Here is an 18,904-nt window from a genome sequence, read left to right as displayed (position 1 = left end):
ATCCAAGATTTTGCATTATGTTAACTGAAAGAAACCCATTCAGAAGGCTATGAGCTGTCTGGTTTCATTTATGATGCTTCCCAAAAGACAAAATGATACCAACAGGAGAGATTATTATTTATCACAAACTAGGTATAGATGAAAGGGGTATATGAAGTGTTTTGGGGAGATGAACAAGTTCCCTAATCCTGATTGTGGTGGTGGCAGTAAGAATCTTCACTTATGTTCAAACTTAAAGAACTGTATTCCAAAAGGAGAAAAGTCAATCTTTTTTTGGGGTCTTTTTTTCCGTATCGGTACCAGGGATCGAACTCACAACTGCCTGCTTGCAAGGTAGGTGCTTATGCCGCTGAGCTAAATCCCCAGCCCCAGAAAAGTCAATCTTAATAAATGGAAACATCTACACAGTAGATTTTGCAACAAATACAGCTTTCTGTTCTATCAATAGACATGGGTTGAATAAATCCACATTTTAAAAAGATGAGGTCTGGCCCTGTCAGGCTGGCCTAATACTCGTGACATAGAGTGGGAGTATCTTACAAATCTTATATCATAGCATGGCCTCTTTGGATTTCTGAGGAGCAGGGATTAGAGGTGTGTTTCACTCTGCCCAGGTTTAGATGAATTTAAATTTTTTAACATTAAATGTTATATCAATACTTTAAAGCAGCATTTTAGCTTCTGTGCTTTGGGAAATGTGGAAGCTAAGAATATACTTACTGTTTCAGAACACCCTGGTATTTAGAAATCATTCTTCACCAAATATCAGGGTAGGAAACATAAATTATTAGATATTTTGAATCATGTGAGCAGGCTGTGCACATATACAAACTGTTACAGTCTGTGTCTGGATGTCTCCCCAAAGACTCATGTGGTGATGAGGGGTGGGCTTTTCAGAGGAGGCTGAATCTTGTGTTTGTGATTGATTCATGGTCCAATACTGGGATTAAGGATGTGAGTCCTACACCCACCCTACAGTGGGTACATACAATACAAGGAACAAAAAGAAGTCTGTTCCTCTGTTACTGCTTTTTCTGTCTTCTGTTGCTATGAACTGTTGCCTCTCTGGTGTGTGCCACCCTGCCTTGGAGCCAGCTGATTATGAATTGAAACCTTTACAGAGTTTGGCAACGTTGTGTGGTTTGTCCACCACAGAGCCCTGCCCCAAGTAGATGTTCACAAATATCTACCAGGTGAAGTAAAAACATGGATCCTCTATAAACAACTCACTTAAATGTTAACCCCATAGAATTCATATTGACCCATATGGCAAAGGACATTCCTGCACTGTGAGATCAGGTGATGGCCCTAACATCACACAACCAGGAAGAGACTGAATTCCATGCCAGGTCTGTCTGACTCCAGATGCATTTGCCCTTGGTGGCGGGGCGAGGCCTCTCTGGATTCTTGTGCCCCTCCGAAATCTGAACTAAAGAGTAATCTCTAGATACAGAGGTCAGGAATGAAAGACCTGGAGGCTGGTCCCTGCATCCAGAGCTCATCTGGGGATCAGGCCATTCCTAGAGCAATGTTACCACCTTTTTCTAGTGCCAGGCTGTCTTCTCAGTGACCCAAATATTGTCCAACAAACTTCATCAATTTCCTCTCATATTAGCTTACATTCTAGTGATAGGGACAAGAAAGTTACAGCTAAACAGGCAAATGCACTGCATGTTGGGGTGATGAGCGTTGTGGGGAGAGTTGTATTGATTTTGACAACTGAAATAATGACACTGGGGCTGGGACTGCAGCTCACTGGTATGGCACTTGACAGCCATAGAGAGGCACAGACCTGAACATGATCCCCAGCACTGAAAACAAACAAACCCCAAAACCAAAATAAGCAAAACAGTGACAGTATATGATATTTTTGCCAACTTTCCCAAATGGTAGGGAACATTCCTATGAAGATAATTTCTGTTTTAAAGAACAGGATTCCTTTAATGATAACATGTCATACTGTGATGCTTTTCCAGAAATGGTAAATTCTCATGGGTAAATGACTGAGCCCTATGCAAGGCAAAGAGTGCTAGAAAGTATCCACCTACCTTCTAGGATGCCAGGGAAAAAGGAGTCTGTGTCGCAGCCATATAAGTGGGTCAGTCAGCGCTGTCCAGTCTTTTGCACACAGGTGTTCTGTAATTTTGGGGCTTCCATGTATAAGCTCTATCCTACCAGGCTGAGAATGGAGGGTATGGCATTAGTACTGTCACATAAAGTACAGTGATATCAGTAAATACCTAGCAGTGCCTGGTTCTGAGTGTAAAAGAAAATGAAGAAACCAACATGGGAGCTCAAATGAGGGTCTTAGGGACTAGGAAAGATGAGGAGGGGCCAAAGCAGCAGGAGAAAGTCTACAAGAGAATCTCTTCTTGCCAGTGAAGAACTCACCTGGTCACAAAGGTCACTGATCAGTGAGCTCACATCACATATACTGATGACAGTCAGCTGAGGGACATCTACACCTCTCATCTACAAAACAACACAACCTGAGTGGCGAGGATATATTCATGCAAGCAGCCTTTACCAAGAATACATTGTGTTCAGTGGCCTTGTTGGTGAGATATCCAGTGTAGCCCCATTGTGAAGACAGAGCTCAGTCTCAGGAAGTGAAATTCTGTTCAAGAAATGCTATAGGGAGTAAAAGACTGGGGACTCCACTGATGGTAGACAATTGGCAGTAGAGTGGGGATAGAAGACACGATGCTTCCTACCCCTTCAATGAACAGAAATCTGAACACAGGATCTGCTATATCCACTCACCCACAACATATTATTTCTAGCTGGCATAATGATACCTGTCAACTGAGAAGTGGGAAACTATGGCACTCATAGCACATGATTCTGGACCCTAGGCAGTGTGGGGAGAAAAAAACATACACACTGGATGAACAGAAAATCCAGCTGAAATACTTTCGGCATCTGCTCACGCACAACACATAGTACTTTAGGATAACAGTCCTCAGAGTCCTACCAGTGTTTGAAGCAAGGCACTGAACAAAACAAGGCTCAAATCATGAGCCATGGAAGGATTGGAACAGAGAGGCGGTCCTGAAGCCCAGGTGGTCCGGAAGAGCTGCTTCCTTAGGCTGGTGTGACACACAGTGCAGAAAAGTAGGACCAGTGATGTTTCACAAGGCAGAATTTTCAGATTTTGGAATATTTGCATACACATAATGACGTATTTCAGGGATGAGACTGGAGCCTAAAAATAAAATCCTTTTGCGTGTTATTATAGATGTCATATACACACAGCCTAAAGATAATTTTATAGAATACTTTCAATGCATCTGTGATTGTGTGTGTATTCTGTGTGTGCTCATGCTCGTGTGTGTTTGCTGGGGATTTAACCCAGGGTCACAGGGATGCTAAGCACACCCTCTATTGCTGAGCTACACTCCTACCATGACTGCAAAGTATCAGAGGTTAGGTGTGGAATTTTCCATTTCCAGTATCATGCTGGTGCTCAAAAATATTCAGGTTTTAGAGTATTTTGGTTTTGGAGTTTCAGATTAGGGACCCTGGGTTTGTATTACTATCCCTACTTTCAAATGATATAAACGAGGATCGGAGGAGTTCAGCTACTCAAGGTCACACAGGTAGGTAGTGACAATATTTATTTCTCACTTACATAGGTCTTTAAAATGGAAAGGTCTCTGTACTATTCCTTACATCAATCTCTCTCACTACAGTCAGCTGCTGTAATTCACATTCAGCATCTTGTGCTTATAATGCCCTCCTTACCTTGAAATTGTAATTATCTGCTGATATCATACATAGATTCTGTTATAGCCCAGGACTATTACTTTAAGAATGTCAATTCTCCCTGTAATGAATGACTGCCTGGCTTAGAACTAAACAGTAATCTTGAGAGCAGCTTCAACCCACTTGCTGAGGAAACAGATTACCAAGATGTAGTTTTAACTATTTCATAGAACACACAAATGATTTTCAGCGCAGTTTATCTCTAACCAAAAAGAGTTCAAGCAGTGCTTCCCTACAAAATTTGTACGCCAAACACTGTGTTGAATGCCAAGATGGTCCAGGTAAAGAGACACTGCCCCTGACAGGGAGCTGCTGAAATTTTGCTCCTTCAAATATACAAATCCTTCCTTTCTGGCCTTTCTCTCCGTGCTGGTAGATACACTGAGAGGCTTAGCCAAGCCAGGCCATTCACTTGGCCTTTTTGGATAAGTCAAACAAAACAATCCTAAAACATACTGCTGAACACACAAATCCGATACCCCCAAGAAGGCTGTGTGAATCTAGGGAGATGATACTGGAAATCTGTGACTAATCCTAACACCACATTTCTGAACCCACTGAAGTCCACTGCTGTACTCAAGCAAAGGAGACAACCAAAGATTCCTTTCTTCCCTGACTACCACACACTTCAGCCTGCACAGTTACTTGATAATGACCCATATTTGTGCGCTAAGGCAGGAATCTCAGAGCCTATGAAAAGCATGTGTACTCATTCCTAAGTCACATCCTGACCACAGACCCTCTCAAGAGTTCTAGGAAGAGTTTTTCTAATGGTTCCGTTTGAGAAATGTTGCTGGTCTCGAAAACATTTGAATGATTCTGTCTCACACTGTGGGGTGGGAGAGGAGGAGGGGAGAGAGGCGATGCCAAGGGAACTGGTTACTTCTGGGGGAGTGTTTATTTCCTTTTTCTTTTTCTTTTTGTAAATCGGGGTCTTGCTATGTAGTTCAGGCTGGCCTTGAACTCTCTGTAGCTCAGGCTGACCCGAACTTGGCACAAACCTTAAGTGCTGCGATTACAGGCATGTGCCACCACGCAAGATTGAAATGGGTTATTTCTGAACCAATCTCGAATGTGACGCCTGTGACACCCTGGCTGCTAAATGATGCCCACAGAAAGTTTACATCCTATTTCCTCTCTTAAAAGACAGCAGTCTCCCGCTACAGAAAGAGCAATATGCGACACGCAGACTGTTCAAACGCCATTCTGATGGCGAAGCGAAGGGCTCTCCAAGAAAAACAACACTCCTCTCCGGGGCGCCCTTCACTATTGGCCGAGGGACCATTGTGGTCTCGACACACACTTGCCCTGGTGCCCCACTCCTCTTTCCTTCTCTCCCCTGCCCCACTGTAGGGCGGTTGTTGTCCCTGACTCTCCTTCCCGCCTGCCTGAAGCTCTGGCTCCCTCTGCATCCTGCACCACCCTCTTCCTCCGTCTCTCATTTGGCCTCTCGGGCCTCTCTGGTTTGCTCCTGAGCTCTTTCTGTGGCGCTTTTTCTATGTCTCCCTCTCCATCCCTTTTCCTCTCTCCCCGGCCCCTTGGGTTCATCCTTCTCAGTATCGCTCGGCCTGTCTCACGCGCATTCGTTCTCCAGTGCAGGTCTCGCCGTCCACTCGCAGGCGCGCCGCCTCCTTTCCCCAGAGCAGGAAACACTGCGAAGCGGAAGAAGTCAGGAAGGGGTTAAGATCGCCGAGAGGAGCCCGCATCTGGCGGCTAGAGAGGCGGAACAGGGAAAGCCGTGTGCACGCGCCAGGCCTCGGTCACCCACCCGGAAGCGACGTCTCAGAGCAGCTGGGCCTTTTTTTTAAGGCTGCGGCCACTGCAGTAGCAGTCCGAAAAGGTGGTTGGGAGTGCCACTGCCAGTGAGGCCTGGCTGCTGATTGGGACTCGCGCCATTCCCCTCCGCCCCGCCTAGACCACTTGTCCCAGCTGACTCCGAATAGCGCCCCGCCGCGGCCCCCGGAGCAACCTCTGCCCTGTGGGTTTAGGAATCCATGCTGTTCGTCAAGCCCGTGGGAAGCGACTCCTGGGAGCGGACGTGACGTCATCGACGTGGCCCGTGGGAGCCGCGGAGAGGTCTCGAGAGGCTGCTGGCCCCAGTTCAGCGGGCTGGTTCTGGTGCAGAGCATGCACGTGAAAATCGATCGCGGATTTTGCTTTGGTTCATTGCCTGGTTGTGCGTGGGCGAAAGAAGTCCAGCAGGCAAGAGGAAAACCAAATCAGTAAAAAGTTTCGCTCATGAGTTTCATTTGTTAGGCCTTATCTGCACTTATTGGCAGAGAGCTCCAGATGTGTCGGCTAGGGTGTCTCAGTGAGGTTGCACTTTCCTTTTAGAGGAAGGAGCAGACTAGCTGTAATGGGGAGAGTTTCTGCAGGTGTGAGGGTTGTAATCAGAAAAGCTTGAAGTCTGCTGAACCAGGGGATGTTTAGCTCTGTGCCCAACTATTTTTAGCGGGACAAACTTCCTTTCTAAGTGTATCACTCTCGAGAAACAAGGAACAAGAAATAGAAGGTCTGTTACCTGAGAGTGTTACAGAGTGAGGGCAGAGTGGACGCACAGCAAGCCTCATTAGCTAGGTCTTACCGGGAAGCCTGGCCCTGTGTGGGCAGCGGTTTCCTAGGACAAGAAAGTGTAGGGATTTTTGTGCCGTGGCTTGTTTCGGGAAACAGGTGAAGCTCAACATGGCCAACAAAGTGAATTTAAGCCAGATGTCTTTCACGTGCGTCTAGGCAGATAGGTACATAAGATTAGATTCCCTTTTTACCATGAAAGTGTCTTACCATGCACAGCCATTTGTAACATTTAAAAATAATTTTTTTGTGGTCTAAAGGCCAAAATGAATTAATCCCAGAAGACTATCGGGGCCTGCCTTTTACAAATGAGGTGACTCACACAGAGTGTAAGTCACTTGCAAAAGGTCACACAAAGAATAAATGGTGGCTCAGATTGAATGGTAGATGTCCGTGGCTTTACTACATCCCTGGTATGCAGCCCTACACTGTTCTTTCAAGAAGCACATAATCTAGCTTAATCTTCTAAACTACAGACCTCTTGAGACAGCTGACAACCCTCACCCTTCCCAGTCACGTGGCACTGAACTGTTTCTACACAACCTACAGGGCAGAGAATAGTGTAGAAGATCTTAGTAAAGGCTCATGTTACTCCACTGAAGGAGACAGACAGACTCCAGACAGGACAGTAGAGGATCTGAGGAGTATGTTTCAGTGGGAGACAGGCTGATGGGATATATTGCACAAAAGTGATAAGAAACACTGACAGTTTGCAATTTTTTAACCCCTTTTCTTGTTTCCTTCCTGCCTGTACTGACAATACCATTCTCAAAGTTGATGTGTAAACCAAACCAACAAACAAAGGAAATAAACACAAAACCAAACCAACATGGGTAGGAGAGAGATTCCCGTTTTACCTGGGGAGTATGTGGCCATAAGAGCATCATGCTATGGTATGTAATGTATAAAATATTATTCTGTGCTAAGTGAATGTTGTGTTTCCTAATTAGTATTATTCTCATGTAACAGGTGAGGTATGTTAGGTATAAAGAGGTTAGGTCAGCTTCCCAAATTCCCTCGTTATATGTGGTTGAGTTTTGTAGCTACTAATGCTCAATATGTCCCATGCTGATGGTGTCCACCCTGACCCTTTGCCATTTGCCCTTCCTATAGTGCTGCCCAACTCAGCAAAAGATAGCACCTTCTTTCTTGCTGCTTAGGCTAGAGGTGCTTGAAGCCATCCTCGATGACTGTCCCTCTGACTAGCCCAGTAATCCCAAAGCCCAGACCTCAGTGAGGCTTTGTAAGGAAGAGTTTTATAATCCCATCTATCCACTACCACAGTTAGTCCAGTCACCCTCATCTCTCTCCTGGACAATCACCATCAAGTCAGAGCTCATGCTCTTGCCACCAGTCCTGACCCTTCCTGCACACTGTATCCTAAGGCCAGAGGGGATTTCCCACTTGCCAAGCAGGTCATGTCACCCCTGTTGAAATACTGCAGGTTTTCCCACATGTTCTTAGAATATAAGCAGTCTTTTAGACTGGGCACATCTGGCCTTGCCTAGTCCCAAATAACATTTCAAGCATGTCGCTCCCTCTCACATCTGACACCTACATTCTAGCCAATCTAATGTTCTTTTGCTCAGCAGGTGACCCACCCTCAGCCTTTTCCTTGCTGTGATATGGATATCCTGCTGATGAACTTACCTTTCTTTTGTATACTCCTCCTCCTTCCTCATCTACCTGATTTTTACTTACCTTCTGTTTTCAGGTGAAGGAGAGCAATTTCCACTTTAATTGGGATTAGCTGGGTGAAGAGGCACACTTAATGTTTTGCTATCCCATGGTAGAAGTTCATAAGAATTCCCCAGATGACTCAAGTAATTGTAATAGAATCTGAGGGCAGGGTTTTTGAAGGCAAGTTTTGTTTGCAAATATGTATGATACTGAGATGTGACTAAAGAGGGTAAAAGCTTAATTTTGCTACACTGTAGTAATCATGTCCCTCTATGTATGTGTACAAGCCTATGAAATCATGTTTCATACCTCCTATGTACATATTAAAAAGTTTTAAAGAAATAAGGACACCTCCATAAACAAAATGCAAGCATATGTACAGAAGCTTTAAGAAGAAGTGTACAGCACACATAGCAAAGATTTGCCTCTGATTCATATGGACCTAATTGAGTTTGATACTTGTAGTTTTTTTTTTTTTAGACATGGTCTTGTTATGTAGTTCAGGCTGGCCTTAAATTCACAGCAGTAATGCCTCATCCTCCAAGCGCTGGAATTACGGTTGTGAGCTGCCATGCGTGACTGGTCAGTATTTTTAAAGTTTTTTTTTTTATTTTAAAGAGATTAAGACAAAAGAGGAAACAAAGCACATCAGAAAAGAATGATGTAAGCCACACAATACTTCAACACAATACAACTGCATATCAACAGTAGCCACCATAATGTCTCTTTCTTTGAAGTAGTTGAGCATACCTTCACATACAATAGTATCAAACATAACAAAACAGTCTAAAACCATTCAAGAGAATGAAAGTATTACAAGGCATTCAGAAACAAATAATCAAAAATGAACAATGGCCAAGATATTATCTCATTTTACATAGAAAATTTGTTTATACTATTACAAATATTAAAATCTAATAAGATACAACATGATAGAACTAATGGAAACAGAAGAATAGAAGCATGGTAGGACTTCAAAGCAAGGTGATATTAAATCAGCCCTGGCTATTATAATGTCTTGTTTTCTTCAAAATAGCTGTTCATACCATCACAGATAATAAAATCAAACAAACCAGTATAAAACCATTCCAACTAAGGAATGGAAGCATTATAAGTCTTCAAAGCAGTGCAATGGGGAATCATGATTCCCATAAAATCTTACATACTCTTACCATTTCTTATACTAGGGAAACTGTATGGTATTTGTACACGTGAGTTGGATTTATTTCCCTCATGAGTATGGTCTCCACTTGTGTCCATTTATTTATAAATATCTCAATGTGATCATTCTTTATAGCTGAGTAGTATTCCATTGTATGAAAGTACCACATCTTTTTTATCCATTTCTCAGTTGATTGACACTTAGGTTGTTTCCAAGATCTGGCTATTACAAATAGTGCTGCTATAAACATGGGTGCACATATATCATTGTGGTATGATGTTTTCAGTTTTTCTGGGAATATGCCTAGAAGTGGAATAGTTGGAGCAAATGGGACTTCCAATGCTAACTTTTTGAGAAATCTCCAGACTGACCTTCACAGTGGTTGCACCAGTCTACACTACCACCAACAGTGCAGGAGAGTTCCTTTTTCCCCACAGCCTCTCCAGCATTTGTTGTTGTTGGTTTTCTTGATCCTGGCCATTCTTTCTGGAGTGAGATGGAATCTCAGTGTGGTTTTAATTTGCATTTCTCTAATGAATAATGATGATGAACAGTTTTTCATGTATTTATTTGCCATTTGTATTTCTTCATCTGAGAACTGTGTATTCATCTCAGATGCCCATTTTTAGATTGGGTGTTTGAATTTCACGGGTCTAATTTTAAAAAATTTTTTTAATGTTTTAGACAGAAGTCCTTTGTCTGAGGGACAGTTTACTAAGCGTTTTTTCCCCCCAGTTTTTGGATTTTCTTTTCACTATGCCGGAGATTACTTTTGACATGCAGAAACTCTTTAATAAGACACGAAGTGATCCCAGTTATTCATTCTGGGAACAATTTCCTGTGCGGTTTGATTCCTGTTCGTGAGCTCTCTCCCCATCCCTATGTCTTTAAGACTTTTGCTTAATTTTTCTTCCAACAGATTTAGTATTTCTGTTTTAATATTCAGATCTTTGATCCCTTTAGATTTTAGTTTAGTAAATGGTGCTAGGCATGGGTTTATTTTTAGTTTTCAGTATATGGAGAGCCAGTTTTATCAGCAACATTTATTAAAGAGATTGTCCTTCTTCCTGAGAATATGTTTGGCTCCTTTATCAAAAGGTGGTTGAGTGTGTTCGTAGTTGTGGTTGTATCATGTAATCTATTCCAATGATCTTCATATCTGCTTTTATTCCAGTATTATATTGATTGTATTATAGTAGCTCTGTAGTACTTCAATATCAGGAATTTTGATGTCCCCTGCCTTACCTTTGCTGCTTAGAATTGTCTTTGTTATTCTAGGTCTCTTCTGGTTCCAGATGAATTTTATTTTATTTTATTTTTTAAATTTTATTTAAGAGGAAAAAGAGAAAAACACAAAACAAAACAAAGCGGTATAAGGGTACACGTAATACAGAACTACAAAAAAAAAAAAAAACCAAAACAGTAAGAAATCACCTGTTAATAGATTACATATTATAATCTTAGAAATAGTTGCTCATATCACAGTATCAAAGAATACAAAGTGGACATTCAAACAGAGAGACTGCAAACAGCTGTGTTCAATGATCCAAAAACATTAATATAGTCAGCTATTTAACACCCCTAAACACACTTGCTGTTATATCCGTTAGACCTCTTTTTTTTCCCCCCTCTCTTTTTTACAACAAAATTTACACATTTTGGATTTTATTACTCCTTAGTTCTTATTACTTTTTTGGGGGGGAGAGAATAAAGTCAAATATGGCAAAACAAAGCTGTCAGTCAAAACCAAAGATAGACATAGCGCATGATGTAGAACAGAGTACAAGGTTATCAACAGTGGTTATCAACGTTGTCTCTTGTTTCCTTAAAAAGAATTGTCTATCTCATTAGATATTATAAAGTTGGACAAAACAGTAGAGAACAAGACCAATAAAACTTAGGCATTGTAAACATTACAGGACTTCCAAAAGAGACAATAGTCAAACCAGAATGGGCATCTTAAGCCTTCAAAGTAGTTGCCTATACCCTCAAACTTGATACTATCATACAGAATGTAACAGAGTCTAATCAGTCAAAACAAGATAGTGGGAGTATTACAGGACTTCAAAACAAGTTAATAGGAAATCAAAAAGAGTTACTATTATATATCCTAATTTTTAAAATTTTTCCCCTTAATTAAAAAAAACATACGAAATAACTAAATAATTTTTTTAAAGAATAAGGGAGAGATTGAGATAAAACAGGACATAACAATATAACAATACAGGTCAAAGCATGGGACTGTTTCAGCAACCTAGTGCTTCACCACCAAATAACACGACTTAATAGTAGTTACCATAGTGTCTGTCTTTTTCCTTGAAATATTTGGATAAAAGTTCATATACTATAGCTTCAAGTATTTCCATATCAAGTAGCCCAGAATAAAGCCTTTCTAATTAATAAGTGAAAACTTTATAAGGCTTCAAGGCCACATAATGGGGAATCATGATTACCACATATTTTTATATATTTGAATCATTACTTACATTAGGGAAACTATTCGGTATTCACACATGCGAGATTGATTTATTTCACTTATGAGTATGGTCTCAAGCTGCGCCCATTTATTGATAAATATCTCAATGTGATCCTTCTTTATAGCTGAATAATACTCCATTGTATAGAAATACTACTTTTTTATCCATTCCTCAGTTGATGGACACTTGGGTTGTTTCCAAGATCTGGCGATTACAAACTGTGCTGCTATAAACATAGGTGCACATACATCACTGTGGTATGATGCTTTCAGTTCTTCTAGGAATATGCCTAGAAGTGGAATAGCTGGAATAAATGGGATTTCCAATCCCAACTTTTTGAGAAATCTCCAGACAGACCTCCACAAAGGCTGTACCAGTCTACACTCCCACCAACAGTGCAGGAGAGTTCCTTTTTCCCCCACAGCCTCTCCAGCATTTGTTGTTGTTGGTTTTCTTGATCCTGGCCATTCTTTCAGGAGTGAGATGGTATCTCAGTGTGGTTTTAATTTGCATTTCTCTAATGACCAATGATGATGAACATTTTTTCATGTATTTATTTTCCATTTGCATTTCTTCATCTGAGAATTATGTATTCATCTCAGATGCCCATTTTTGGATTGGATCTTTGAATTTTGGAGGTCTGAGTTTTTTTTAATTCTTTATATGTTTTAGACAAGAGTCCCTTGTCTGAGAGAGAGTTCACTAAAATCTTTTCCCAGTTTGTGGGTTTTCTTTTCACTATGCTGGAGATTTCTTTTAACATGCAGAAACTTTTTAATAAGAAGTGGTCCCAGTTATTGATTCTGGGAAGTATTTCCTGTGCGGTTTGAGTCCTGTTCATCAATTCTCTACCTACTCCTGTGTCTCCATGGTTTCTACCCAATTTGTTTTCCAATAGATTTAGTGTTTCTGTTTTAATATTCAGATCTTTGACCCATTTAGATTTTAATTTAGTACATGGTGATAGACATGGGTCTAGCTTTAGTTTTCGGCAAATGGAGAGCCAGTTTTTCGAGTACCATTTATTAAAGAGACTGTCGTTCTTCCAGTGAACCTGCTTGGCTCCTTTTAAGGTGGTTGAGTGTCTTTGTAGTTGTGGTTGTATCTTCTAATCTATTCCATTGATCTTCGGCTCTGTTTTGAGTCCAATACCATGTTGATTTTACTACTGTTGCTTTGTAGTATAACTTCAAGTCAGGGATTGTGATGCCTCCTGCTTTGTCTTTGCTGCTTAGAATTGCCTTTGCGATTCTAGGTCTCTTCTCTTTCCAGGTGAAATTTAGCAGTGATTTCTCTAGATCTGTAAGGTATGTTGATGGTATTTCTATTGGGATTGCATTGAATCTGTATAAGAGTTTTGGGAGAATGGCCATCTTCACAATGTTTGTTCTTCCTATCCATGAGCAAGGGATGTCTTTCCATTTTCTGAGATCATCCTCAATTTCCTTTTTCAGTGTGTTATAATTTTCACTGTATAAGTCTTTCACTTCTTTTATAAGAGTAATTCCTAAATATTTCATTTTTTTTGCTTGCTAATGTGAATAGTTCAGTTTCTCTTATTTCCCTCTCTGTGATTTTGTTGTTCGTGTATAGGAATGCTATTGATTTCTGAGTATTGATTTTGTATCCAGCCACATTACTGAATTTATTTATTGTATCTAAGAGTCTTTCAATGGAGTTTAGGGGGTCTTCTATGTAGAGTATCATGTCATCTGCAAACAATGATAATTTAACTTCTTCTTTTGCTATCTTTACCCCTTTTATTTCTCTTTCTTGCCTAATTGCTCTGGCTAGTACTTCCAGAACTACATTAAATAGGAGTGGTGATAAAGGACATCCTTGTCTTGTGCCTGATTTTAAAGTAAAGGCTTTCAATTTTTGGCCATTTAGTATGGTGCTGGCTGTTGGTTTGTCATAAATGGCCTTTATTATATTGAGGTAAAGAACATCTATTCCAATTTTCTGTACAGTTCTTATCATGAATAAATGTTGGACCTTATGGAAGGCTTTTTCTGCATCTATAGAAATGATCATGTGATTCTTATTTTTGGCTTTATTGATATGGTGGATTACATGTATTGTTTTGCGTATGTTGAACCATCCTTGCATTCCTGGGATGAATCCCACTTGGTCATGGTGTATAATATTTTTGATGATTTGCTGGATCCTATTTGCCAATATTTTATTGAGGACTTTTGCATCTGTGTTCATTAGGGAGATCGGTCTATAGTTCTCTTTTTTAGTTGGGTCTTTCTCAGGTTTTGGTACTAGAGTAATATTTTCTTCCAGGAATGACTTAGGAAGGATTGCTTCCCCTTCAATTTCATTGAATAGTTTGAGGAATGTTGGCATTAGGTCTTCTTTGTATTTCTTGTAGAATTCTGCAGTGAATCCATCTGGGCCTGGGCTCTTCTTGGTGGGTAAGAACTTTATTACATTTTCAATTTCATTAACAGAGATTGGGTTATTGAACAGTTTTACATCCTCGTGATCTAGCTTTGGTACTTCATATGCTTCTAAGAATCTGTCTCTTTCTTCTGTGTTATCAAACTTTTGAGAGTAGAGGTTTTCGAAATAGGTGTTGATGATCTTCTGTATTTCTATTGGGTCTGTAGTGATTTCACCTTTTTCATTTCTTATTGCATGAATTTGAGCTTTTTCTTCCCTTTTTAAAATAAGGTTGGCTAGGGGCTTATCGATTTTATTTATTCTTTCAAAGAACCAACTCTTTGATTCATTGATTCTTTGGATTGTTTTCTTAGTCTCTATTGCATTGATTTCTGCTCTGATTTTTATAATTTCCTCTCTTCTTTTGGCTTTGGGCTTGACTTGCTCTTCTTTTTCTCACTGTTTGAGGTGTAGCATCAAGTTATTTATTTTTATTCTTTCTGTTTTCCTGATGTGGGAACTCAGTGCAATAAATTTTCCTCTGAGGACGGCTTTCATTGCATCCCACAGATTCCAGTAATTTGTATCTGCATTTTCATTTTTTTCAGGTATTGTTTAATTTCTTCTTTAATTTCTTCTGTGACCCACTGATTACTCAAGAGTGTGTTATTCAGTTTCCATGTGTTTGCGGATTTTTGCAGTATCTTTTATCATTAATTTCTAATTTCAGAGCGCTATGATCCGATAACATGCAAGGGATGAATTCCACTGTTTTGGATTTGTTTAAAAATTTTCTGTGAGCTAATATATGGTCTATTTTAGAGAATGATCCATGTACTGCTGAGAAGAATGTGTATTCTGATGTTGTTGGGTGGAACATTCTGTATATGTCTATCAAACCCATTTGTTCACAGGTGTGATTCAGTTCTGTTATTTCTTTGCTCATTTTCTGTCTGGTTGATCTGTCCCTTGGTGTCAATGGCGTATTAAGGTCTCCTGTTACAATTTTGTTACTGATAATTTGAGTTTTTATTTTTGTTAATAATTGTTTTATATAACTGGGTGCTCTGGAGTTTGGTGCGTATATATTTAAGATAGTGATCTCTTCCTCTTGGAGTTTTCCCCTTATGAGTATGTAGTGACCTTCTTTGTCCTTTATGGTGATTGTTCGTTTAAAGTTCACGTCTGCAAACAGAATGGCTACTCCTGCCTTTTTTTTGATTCCTGCTGCATGAAGAATTGTTTTCCATCCTTTGACTTTCAGTCTGTGAGTATCCTTCTGGGTTAGATGGGTTTCCTGTAAACAGCATATGGTTGGATTTTGTTTCTTGATCCATTTTGCTAGTCCGTTTCTTTTGATTTGTGCATTGAGACCATTTACATTAATGGTTATTACTGTTAAATGCTGGTTAATTGTAGGAATGTTATCTCTGTGCTGTTGCATCTTTATCTTTCTGTTCTGTTTAATTATTTGGTTTTCTTAGTGGTTTTTTCCTTTGTGTATCTAAACTGTCTTTCAATATTTTTTACAGGGTTGGTTTGGTGTTCATGAAGTTCTTCAGCTGTTCTTTGTCATGGAAGTATGGTATTTCACCATCTATTTTGAATGATAGTTTTGCAGGATATATCAGTCTAGGTTGGAAATCATTTTGCTTTAGGATCTGGAATACTTCACTCCATGCTCTTCTTGACTTTATTGTTTGTGATGAGAAGTCTGCTGTGATTCTGATAGGTTTTCCTTTATAAGTGATTTGTCTTTTCTCTCTGACAGCTTTTAATAATCTATTCTTGTGTTGGATTTCTGGGATGGTGATTATTATATGTCTGGTGATTATTATATGTAGTTTTATTTTGGTTATGACTATTTGGAATTCTATATGCTTCACTGATCCTGATGTCAGTTTCTGATCTCATGCTTGGGAAATTTTCAGCTATTACTTCTCTAAATATCCTCTTGACATGTTGTCTCCTCTTTTTCATTAATCCCTATCATTCTTATGTTATTCTTCTTTGCATCATCTTGCAGTTGTTGAATTGTTGTTTCCTGATTTCTTGTTATTTTTGAAAGATCTTTCCTTTCCTGTTCACTATCTGCAATCCTGTCTTCAAGGTCTGAAATTCTATCTTCATTTTCATTAAAGTGGTTTTTACAACTTTCAGTGGAGTTTTTTATTTCCTGTATATCTCTGTGCATCTGCATTATGTATTCTGTTTGTTTCTTATATTGCTCGTCTAGGGAGTCTATCTTTTTGTTTAGTTCCTCCAATTTTTTATCTGTGTTTTCTTTAGATATATTCAGAATCTCTTTCATTTCTTTTATCATTTCTTCTTTTATCTGGGAGATTATTTCGAGTTTGAATTTCTTTAAAGCTTCCTGGAGTTGCTTGTCAATTTCAGTAGCTATAGTGTCCAATATTTGAAGTGGATGGCATATATTTTCTTCTATATACATTGCTCCTAGGGTTTATTGAGATGGGCTGGAGGTTTGAGGTTGTAATTTGGTCTTTCTTTTTGTCATTTTCCTATATTTATGTGTTTGAAGTGTTATTTGAAAGCTTCCTCAAGATCTGTTGAAAATCCCCTTCTATGTTTGCAGCTACTGATACTCAGGCACCATGCTACCCCAAGCCATTGGGTCTGCAGAACCAATGACCCTCCTCTGCCTGCTCAGAACTCTGCAGTTCCAGACAAGCTGGGCCTCAGGGACACTGTGCGCCCACCTGCCCCTTGGAAGTTCCACAGCTCTTCAATCGCAGCCGGGTTAGGGTACTCACCACAGGCCGTGGTGCCTCAGGAACCTGTGATCCCTCCGTGCTTGCAGAGATATCCACAGTCCTCCAGACACACGGAGAGGCTGATGCAGGCACCCCAGATCCACCCAGCTCCTCCTCTGCACACCGATGGCTAGGCGCGGTAGCGAAACAGGCTGGGCTCTGGGGATAGTGTGGGCCCACCCACCCGTCGGAAGCTCAGCAGTTATCCAAGTGCAGCCGCGATGGGGAGGCGGAAGTAGAGGCCTCAAACCCACTGCTCCACTTCACTGCACCTGGAAGCCTGCAGGGTCTGGAACAGTGTGAGATTTGGACAGAGTGTGCTGAGCACTCACCACAGGCCGCGGTGCCTCAGGAACCTGCGATCCCTCCCTGTTTGCAGAGATATCCACAGTCCTCCAGACACATGGAGGGGCCGATGCAGGCACCCCAGATCTGCCCAGCTCCTCCTCTGCACACCGATGGCTAGGCACGGCAGTGAAACAGGCTGGGCTCCGGCAATAGTGTGGGCCTGCCCACCCGTTGGAAGCTCAGCAGTTCTCCAAGTGCAGCCGGGATGGGGAGGCGGGTGTAGAGGCCTCAAACCCACCTCTCCCCTTCATTGCACCTGGAAGCCTGGAGGAACCCAAACAGTCTGGGCTGAGATATTATCCACAGTCCTCTCCAGATGAATTTTAGAAGTGATTTCTCTAGATGTTGATGGCATTTTTATCAGGATTGCATTTAATCTGTATAAAAGTTTTGGGAGAATGGCCATTTTCACAATATTTATTCTTCCTGTCCATGAGCAATGGATCAGATGAATTTTAGAAGTGATTTCTCTAGATCTATGAGGTATGTTGATGGCATTTTTATCAGGATTGCATTTAATCTGTATAAAAGTTTTGGGAGAATGGCCATTTTCACAATATTTATTCTTCCTGTCCATGAGCAATGGATCAGATGAATTTTAGAAGTGATTTCTCTAGATCTATGAGGTATGTTGATGGCATTTTTATCAGGATTGCATTTAATCTGTATAAAAGTTTTGGGAGAATGGCCATTTTCACAATATTTATTCTTCCTGTCCATGAGCAAGGGATGTCTTTTCCATTTTCTGAGATCCTCTTCAGTTTCTTTTTTCAGGGTATTATAATTTTCCCTTTATAGTTCTTTTACTTCTTTCATGAGATTAATTTCTAAGTATTTCATTTTTTGATGTTAGTGTGAATGGTGTGGCTTCTGTTATTTCTCTCTCAGTGATTTTGTTGTCAGTGTATACGAATGCTGTTGATTTTTGAGTATTGATTTTGTATCCAGCTACATTGCTGAATTTTTTTATTATATCTAAGAGTCTTTCAATGGAGCTTTGGTGTCTGCTGTTTAGAGTATCATGTCATCTTAAAATAATGATTATTTAACTTTCTCTTTTTCTGTCTTTATGCTTTTTTCCCCTCTTTGTTGTCTAATTGCTTTGGCTAGTGTTTCCAGCACTATGTTGCGTAAGAGCAGTGATAAAGGACATCTATGGCCTATGCCTGAGTTTAAGGTAAAGGCCTTCAGTGTTTGGCCATTCAAAAGGATGCTGGCTGTTGGTTTGTCGTAGATGCCTTTTATCATATTGAGCTAAAGACCATCTATTCCAATTTTCTGTAAGTTTCTTATCATGAATGAGTGTTGGACTTTATGAAGGGAGTTTTCTTCATCTATAGAAATGATCATGTGATTCTTTCTTCTGGCTCTATTGATATGGTGGATTATATCTATTGATTTACATATGTTGAACTATCTCTGAATGCCTGGGATGAATCCAACTTGGTTGTCACATATAATCTTCTTGATGATTTGCTGAATCCTGTTTGCCAATATTTTATTGAGAATTTTAGCATCTATGTTCATTAGGGAAATTGGCCTGTAGTTTTCTTTAATTGGCTAAGAAGTTTACTTTTTTTGCAGTTTCAAAGAATTTAGTCTATGTTCACCTAACTTCCAGGCACTAACATTGTGGCAGAAGACCTGATGAAGCAGAACTTGTCACTTTATTGTGGATAAGAAGCGGAGCACCAGGGAAGAGTTGCAGTAAGAAATATAACCCCAAAGCTATGTCCCCA

General features: G+C 40.2%; 1 protein-coding gene and 1 long non-coding RNA gene across 14 annotated transcripts in view; one reads left to right on the top strand and one right to left on the bottom strand.

Moving 5' to 3' along the window:
- Positions 1-6,027, bottom strand: part of LOC106025607 (protein FAM156A/FAM156B-like) — a 32,268-nt gene extending 26,241 nt beyond the window's left edge. For 2 of the 13 annotated variants that reach the window (XM_063245880.1, XM_013143236.3), the window contains exons 1-4: positions 5,343-5,777; positions 2,975-3,205; positions 2,392-2,472; positions 2,049-2,179 (exon numbers count right to left, since the gene is read on the bottom strand). In XM_063245880.1, the coding sequence (XP_063101950.1) occupies positions 2,049-2,179; positions 2,392-2,472; positions 2,975-3,205; positions 5,343-5,471 (572 nt within the window). In that variant the 5' untranslated portion in view covers positions 5,472-5,777. Of the gene's footprint in view, positions 1-2,048; positions 2,180-2,391 lie in introns of those variants that run through there. The other 11 variants (XM_063245875.1, XM_063245874.1, XM_063245873.1 and 8 more) reach the window with 11 other exon arrangements.
- Positions 6,028-6,112: 85 nt separating this feature from the next.
- LOC134475432 (uncharacterized) lies at positions 6,113-10,598 on the top strand. The gene is made up of 2 exons (XR_010046543.1): positions 6,113-7,229; positions 8,497-10,598. It is a non-coding gene; the product is annotated as an uncharacterized LOC134475432 (long non-coding RNA).
- Positions 10,599-18,904: the final 8,306 nt, after the last annotated feature.

This window comes from Cavia porcellus, unplaced genomic scaffold (genome assembly GCF_034190915.1).
Source record: "Cavia porcellus strain 051 isolate PalLab524CR breed Dunkin Hartley unplaced genomic scaffold, mCavPor4.1 scaffold_3, whole genome shotgun sequence".
Taxonomy (NCBI): domain Eukaryota; kingdom Metazoa; phylum Chordata; class Mammalia; order Rodentia; family Caviidae; genus Cavia; species Cavia porcellus.
This window is presented reverse-complemented; position numbering and strand designations above follow the sequence as displayed.